This window comes from Cololabis saira, chromosome 10, assembly GCF_033807715.1.
Source record: "Cololabis saira isolate AMF1-May2022 chromosome 10, fColSai1.1, whole genome shotgun sequence".
Lineage (NCBI taxonomy): Eukaryota > Metazoa > Chordata > Actinopteri > Beloniformes > Belonidae > Cololabis > Cololabis saira.
Window position 1 is genome coordinate 41,502,883 of NC_084596.1, and position 8,008 is coordinate 41,510,890.

The 8,008-nt window shown below is 41.6% G+C and overlaps 1 protein-coding gene across 2 annotated transcripts in view; it reads right to left on the bottom strand.

Moving 5' to 3' along the window:
- LOC133453072 (low-density lipoprotein receptor-related protein 8-like) overlaps positions 1-3,493 on the bottom strand; it is a 196,729-nt gene extending 193,236 nt beyond the window's left edge. For both annotated transcript variants that reach the window (XM_061732927.1, XM_061732926.1), the window contains exons 1-2: positions 3,362-3,493; positions 2,603-2,719 (exon numbers count right to left, since the gene is read on the bottom strand). In XM_061732927.1, coding sequence (XP_061588911.1) covers positions 2,603-2,719; positions 3,362-3,428 — 184 coding nt within the window. In that variant the 5' untranslated portion in view covers positions 3,429-3,493. The remainder of the gene's footprint in view (positions 1-2,602; positions 2,720-3,361) is intronic.
- Between the last annotated feature and the right edge of the window lie 4,515 nt (positions 3,494-8,008).

The following is an 8,008-nucleotide window of genomic DNA, read 5'->3' on the forward strand; positions in this document are numbered from 1 at the left end:
AGGGGTTCAGAATCAGAATCAGAATCATGCTTATTTGACCAAGTCAGGTCAAAGAAGACATGGAATTTGACTCTTGAATTTGAATTTTCGCTCACTGTACAGTAAAGAGGCAAATGACAGCTCTTATTAACATATATACATTTTTTTTTAAATTGAAAGGTACAGCAGTATGAGGTAGATATGATTATTGAAAGGTGCATTGTTACAGCATATGGTTGTGGTTGTTATTATTATTATTATTGCACAGTGATTCATTACTCTGAGACTCTACAGGACTGTCTCAGAAAATTAGAATACATTCTGGATTCATTACAAATCAACTGAAATATTGCAAGCCTTTTTATTTTTATTTTAATATTGCTGATCATGGCTTACAGCTTAAGAAAACTCAAATATCCAATCTCAAAAAATTTGAATATTCTGTGAATCTTAATCTTAAACTGTAAGCCATAATCAGCAATATTAAAATAATAAAAGGCTTGCAATATTTCAGTTGATTTGTAATGAATCCAGAATGTATGATATTTTTGTTTTTTAAATTGCATTACAGAAAATAAAGAACTTTATCACAATATTCTAATTTTCTGAGACAGTCCTGTATGAGTGTTGAGAGTTGATCAGAGCAACAGTTTGGGGGAAGAAACTGTCCTTGTGTCTGAAGGGTTTTGGCGTACAGAGCTCTGTAGCGCCGTCCAGAGGGGAGGAGTTGGAACAGACTGTGTCCTGGGTGTGAGGGGTCTGCAGATTCTTAATAAATACATAAAGAGGAAGGAAACAAAGCCTGACGGAGTAATGGTTTTCTCCAACAACAAGGTTTGTGCATGTCTGATTGTGCACGAGAGGCAGTTTTAAGAGCAGAGATCCTCCCAGTGACCTGCTTTCATTTGCATGCCCGAGGGCACATCCTGCTGTCTCCGAAACAGGAAGTCAATAGCAACACCTCCTGACGTGCACGACGTGCTCGTATACAATATAGTGTAGGAGTTGTTGGAAGACCGAGCTAGGTACGAGGAGACGTGGAGAGCTTTGCGTACTTCTCCTCGGTGGGGAGGTGTGAAAATTCCTCCCAGACACAAAAGAACGCGCAGCGCAGCAACACGCAGCGCTTTGGCACAACTTCACGGGTTCCAGCACAGGCATTCTTTCAAAAATATAGGCCACTGGCTCACTGCCAGATAGGAAGCTGGAATTCTACAATTTGACACGGGACGACGCGTCCGGGAGAGACGTGACGGAGCTTCCTTTCACCGGGCGGACGCTTTCACCTGGACAGCTTCCAGTTTGGCGATGATTGCGAAATGGTTCCACTCAATCAACCCTCAATCGAGCTTCTTTTTCCAGGAGAGATTCAATCACCTGCACAGACTCAAGGCCTGAGGCCATCACACATGCATCACACCCTCACGAAAACAACACGGCCGAGAGACCAGGGGGGGAAAGAAATGGAGGCAATCCGGCAAATCCGCCTCAAAACTGGAAGGAAATCACAATCAACGATAGGGAGCTGTAATTTTTTAGTCCATAAACGTTAAATTGGCAGATACACGCTTAATTAAGACAAAGAAATACCAATATAAACACCATTCCTGAATTGAGAGTCAACCCCAAATGGGTTTGTAATTACAATCTAATCTAATGATAGCAAATAAGGGGACCAACTTCTGAAGCGTATTTTTCATTGCTTAGATACATTCAATTTCAATTCAATTTCATTTATATAGCGTCTATAACAACACAAGTTGTCTCTAGGCGCATTCCAGAAACCCAAAACATGACCTCCGAGCAATTATTACATAAACATAACATAATCTGAATGCAAAACACCGGATCCTGCAGCGTGGGAGTGAGAGGGGCAGGGTAACGGCCCGGGCAGGCGGGGGAGAGGTTTGTCCGTCAAGACTCCTCTCCCTGGCCCTGCCCCTTCTCAACCTTTCCCCGACCCTGCACCCCAACCTGGGACTTGCTGATTGGGCCGGAGCTTCGGGAGCTGCGTGCTGGCCTGCGGTCCCCACCCCTGGTCATCCCGTTGCTGCTTCCACCTGCCTGCTGTGCTGTTGCCTCGGCAGGAGGGTCCCCCCTTATGATCCAGGTCCTGGTCCAGGTTTCTTCCCTCCTAAAGGGGAGTTTTTCTTGCCACTGTTTGGCTTAAGGTTTTTCTCCCACTAGGGGAGTTTTTAACCTGCCATTGTTTATGTAATAACTGCTCAGGGGTCATGCTCTGGGTATGGGTCTCTGGAAAGCGTCTAGAGACAACTTTTGTTGTATTAGAAGCTTTATAAATAAAATTGAATTGAATTAAACAATGGCAGGTGAAAACTCCCCTAGTGGGAAGAAAACCTTAAACCAAACAGTGGCAAGAAAAACTATCCTTTAGGAGGAAGAAACCTGGACCAGGACCTGGATCATAAGGGATACATGGTGGACAGCATTAAACTGGGACTAAATTATTGTGTGTGTGGGTAGAGGAGGGGGTGTTACTAGTTAAACTGATGCAATTATTTATAGGAAAGCTTTTATAGCTTTGTGATCTTTTACTTTCAGTGTGAAATATGTAACAGCTCAGGTCCCAGAGGGGGCTTTAATTTGCCCAGACTTCACTTACGGCAGTTCTCCTCGTCGCTGTTGTCAGAGCAGTCGTCGTCGTCGTCGCACCTCCAGATAACTGGTATACACCTTTTGTTGTGGCACTGGAACTGTCCATCCTCGCATTCATCAGTAGCTGCAAGAAGACAAATAAATACCAATTAAAAAAAACAGGAAAAATGCGAAGGGGGGGGGGGGGGGATCAGAGTCCAGAAGGGATGTGCAACAAAGCCACAGTAGTGGAGTAGTAACCTCTAGTGGTCCAACTTTCATTTGCAAATGAATGCCTGATTGTTATGCAGCATTCATGCGGGTCAATGGGCTGAGGCGGTGGAACTGTCATGGTCGGAGTTTTCTCTATTACTGATCTGCTTTGCTTTTGTAGGGCTGTTTAATAGTTTTAGGGGGGGGAAGGCCCCTTTTCCTCACACAGTTCAGTGAGTGTGAGCGACTACAGAGAGGATGGGGATGCAGAGATGCTCACACACATGACAGACGCGCTGCTTCTCTACGCTCAACACACACTGAAGCAACCAGGGGGAAAAACAAGATAATACAAGTTAAAATGACAGAAACCGCGCCTTTGTGTATCAATAATAGAGAAATGTAGCCTATATATTTTCTCTTTCTTCCCTTTATCTGACGCGAGTACCGGGGGCGCCTTCAATCATCATCATCCTCATCATCATCATCATCATCCCACGGCTCCCGTTATATTTCAATTCATCACCGCCTCACACACGGGAGAAAAATAAGAAAAACACAAAACACTTCTGACCTTCCAAAATAAGGAGCCTGAGGACGAAGAAATGAAAAAGTAGCAACGTCCTTATATCCGACCACATTTCTGGAGGAGGTGCTGGAGCTCCTTCACGTCCACTAAACAAAGCCCCGGAGCCGCTGCTGTCGCCGCTCTGTTGTAGCTGCGCCGCCGCTGCACACGCTCCAGACGGATTTATGCTTCCGCGTTAAATCCACGCCGTACCCTACGCCGTACGGCTCTACGTCGGTGTAACGCGGAACCATAAATCAGCCTTCCGCCGTCACACAGCCCTGGCCCCGCCCACTGGGCGTGACGACAGCGTGGGGGCGGGGCCAGGGTCGCCCAGGCGGAATCACGGGAACGAATAGAATAGAATAGAACGGAGAATGGAATACCATGGAATAGAATAGAATGGAATAGAATAGAATTGAATGGAATGGAATGGAATAGAATAGAATAGAATGGAATGGAATGGAATGGAATAGAACAGAATGGAATGGAATGGAATGGAATGGAATAGGATAGGATAGAATAGAACGGAACGGAGGATGGAATACATTGGAATATAGAATAGAATAGAATAGAATGGAATAGAACAGAATAGAATAGAATGGAATATAATAGAACAGAATAGAATAGAATGGAACAGAATTTAATAGAATGAAATGGAATAGAATGGAATATATAATAGAATATAATGGAATAGAATAGAATAGAACTGAATGGAATAGAATGAAATGGAATAGAACAGAATAGAATAGAATGAAATGGAATAGAATGGATTATAGAATGGAATATAATAGAATAGAACTGAATAGAATAGAATGGAACAGAATAGAGTAGAATGGAACATAATAGAATAGAATGGAACAGAATAGAGTAGAATAGAATGGAATAGAATAAAATAGAATAGAATGGAACAGAATAGAATAGAATAGAATAGAATAGAATAGAATAGAATAGAATAGAATAGAATGGGTGCAACAGTGGCAACATTGTGCATAATTCATATTAAAAAAGGACAAAAAAATGTAAAACAGGAATATATATACACATTTTTAAAAAGTAGAATAGAATGGAACAGAATAGAATAGAATAGAATGGGTGCAACAGTGGCAACATTGTGCATAATTCATATTAAAAAAAGACAAAAAATGTAAAACAGGAATATATATACACATTTTTAAAAAGTTCACAAAATGTTCAAAGTGTACCAGAAAAAAATGATAATTATTCTACTAAAACCATAATATCCATACAAAAGAACCCATAGTACAGTGGTGACCTTTATACAGGGTTTTGTGAAAATCATGAATGAACCAACAGTGTCATTACATACATTTTACATATGAGTGTAAACAAAAGCAACTGTACCAAGAATGCATCAAAGTTCATTAATTTATACCCCAAAGGGAAATTACACAGTTGCAGTATTCATGCTACACTTGACGGAAACTAATTAATTAATTCATTATTAATAAAGTTGCCTTCGGGATTAATAAAGTATTTTTTTTAACTGAAGTGACTAAAATAGGAATACATCACTTGAAAAATAAAATCTACTGCTCAATCAACTGTTGATGTTTGAAATGTACAGAGATCTCCATGAAGGCATAATGTTGTTGTCGTATCCTGGCAACAACTGATGTGATTAAATCACATGCAAATCTCTGTTGAAAAGTTGGATGGGAACTCACATCCACCCACGGTAACAAGTCCAGGATTGGAGCATCCGTCGTGAACAAGTTCCTTGTTGTTTTAGTTTTGTTGCTATCAAATAGCTTGTGTTTTCAACAATGATTTTTTTTTTTTTTTAATATTTTTATCCCGGTTTTTTTCCCATTTTTACCACCCCGTGCTCCTACCTAAGTGACAGTCCTGGGCATTGCCATCCTCTACCAACCCCGGGAGGCGCCGGTTGGCCAGAGGGGGCATGTATAGCCCAGGACTGTGTGCATGTTTTTGTGAGGGTAGCTCACACTAGCTACCCAGGGGAACACGGGGAGAACATACAAACTCCACACAGAAAGATCCTTTCGCCAACCCCACCCATGGTGTGGGCACTGAAGTCAGGGGGGAACTAACACGCACTTCAGCACCCACAGCGTCCCCCGGCGGGAATCGAACCCAGGACCTTCTTGCTGTGAGACCGCTGCACTACCAGCTGCGCCACCGTGCCCCCTGTTTTCAACAATGATAAGTCCAGATGTCCAGCCACAAGCGTTAAGGGCAGAGTCTGATCTGGAGCATGAAAGGTGTACAAGGGAGGACCCACAACAACACAGATTACACACTGACATCTCTGTTGGGGACGTCTGTAAAAGCAGTCCAGCTAAAGCTGGAAAACATTTATTGCATTCTCACAACCACATACAATCTTAACTTTGATTTAGTAAGCTGTGCTCCAAAAATAAAGTTGCTAGGCTACGCCATGTTTATTTAGCATATATATACAACAGCATTGCGTGCAAAACACTGTTGAAACACTTAGCGTAGTCTCATTTACTCAATCACCGTGGTTAATGTAATCATGGCTGAGAAAAACAAGAAGAAAAAAAAAGAAAAAGAGAACAGTCTTGTAAACACTTGGAAGTTGTTCAAACACCAATACTTACCAATCAGTGTCCCACTCTCCAGGTGCGGATAAGTCTTGGCCATCCTTCACCCTGTAGAGGGAATGTGCATGACGTCACAGTGGGTTACACCCACTGAGTGTCAGAAAGACTGAGTGTCAGAAAGACTGAGTGTCAGAAAGACAGAGTGACAGAAAGACTGAGTGTCAGCGTAAACCTTCAGTTTGATCAACTCGAAAACATCTAAAATGTGAAAGAGCTGTTGTACGATCGACTGTACTCATAGATTTAGCAAGTAATCTGAGTTATCGTTTTACAGCCTGACGAAAAATAAGCTTAAGAGAGACAAATGGATCGCTGCAATTCACAGAAACAACTGGATTCCAGGCACCGAAACGTGGATTTGTGGTTCCCATTTTGTATCAGGTAATGTTGGATTTTTGGGTAGCTAACGTTAAACGGTCAAATCATAAATTCGGGGTCCTCATCACTTTAATTTCTACAACAAATATTGCCTTGAAGTCGGACCAAGCGTCAAGACTTCTGAATGCTTTCAAGCTTTGCTTTGTGTATTTCCCCGTAATTAAGTACATATAAATATCAGGAAACTGGAGTCGTGGCCAAATATTAATGTCCATAGACCACTGGTTCTTGGTAACTGTACCAAATATTAATGTCCATGGACCACTGGTTCTTGGGGTAACTGTACCAAATATTAATGTCCATGAACCACTGGTTCTTGGTAACTGTACCAAATATTAATGTCCATGGACCACTGGTTCTTGGTAACTGTACCAAATATTAATGTCCATGGACCACTGGTTCTTCGTAACTGTACCAAATATTAATGTCCATGGACCACTGGTTCTTCGTAACTGTACCAAATATTAATGTCCATGGACCACTGGTTCTTGGTAACTGTACCAAATATTAATGTCCATGGACCACTGGTTCTTGGTAACTGTACCAAATATTAATGTCCATGGACCACTGGTTCTTGGGGTAACTGTACCAAATATTAATGTCCATGGACCACTGGTTCTTGGTAACTGTACCAAATATTAATGTCCATGGACCACTGGTTCTTGGTAACTGTACCAAATATTAATGTCCATGGACCACTGGTTCTTGGGGTAACTGTACCAAATATTAATGTCCATGGACCACTGGTTCTTGGGGTAACTGTACGGGTCACTGTCAAGTCCAACTGCCTTTAATTTAAGACCATCTATATGCAAATGACTCAAATGTTGAGGTGAACTAAAGGCGTCGCAGCTCCTTAACGCTGCAGCTACAGGAAAAAACTCTACGCACCTCTTTAACAATCACATCTTAGGACTTTTTAACCAGATAGAACGCTGTAACACTTGTCTGCAGATAAGAAGGCATCAGCAGTATTTACAAAGTATGTGGAGCATTTTGCCGGAGCAAACAAGGCTGTCTTTCAAATCTAGGCCATGTCCACCGCTGGCAGCGTAATCATTTTAAATGGTGATAAGTTGATAACTTAATCCTCAATGTGTAGCAAATACACAGAGAGACACTGGCACACCCAAAATATCCGCTGCTTTTTTTTCCAATCCATTAATTAATTCCAAGCAAAACACAGTGGTGGTGGACACCTGCCGTCCCAATCCTATAAAAGGCATCAGGAGTAGAATAAAATAAAATAAAAATAATACAGGTTTCAAAATGATCACTGCGGCAATATCAAACTAAGTATTCCTGTCTTTGCAGCGACGGGAGATTTTGTCATATCCAAAGATTTCCCGATACAATCCAGTTCTCCAGAGAAATATCTGACAAATGTTTCCTCCAAGCTGACATTAAGATTATAGGGTGTGTCTTTGTTGTGTCGCTCAAATAACAGTTAATAGACACAAACATCGCCCTTGTACATGCATCGGCTCATTTGCAAGTCTGTTTCTTAGCTATGGGAGACAATTCTATCAAATTCAATTAAAAACAAACTTTATCAATACCTGAAGGGAAATGAATTACCAACGACAGGCACCAAGCTGAGTTGAGAGTCAGTTGCCTGCGTAAAACGGGTCATGACTAAATAAAAGTCATGTTTTCAGTATCGTCA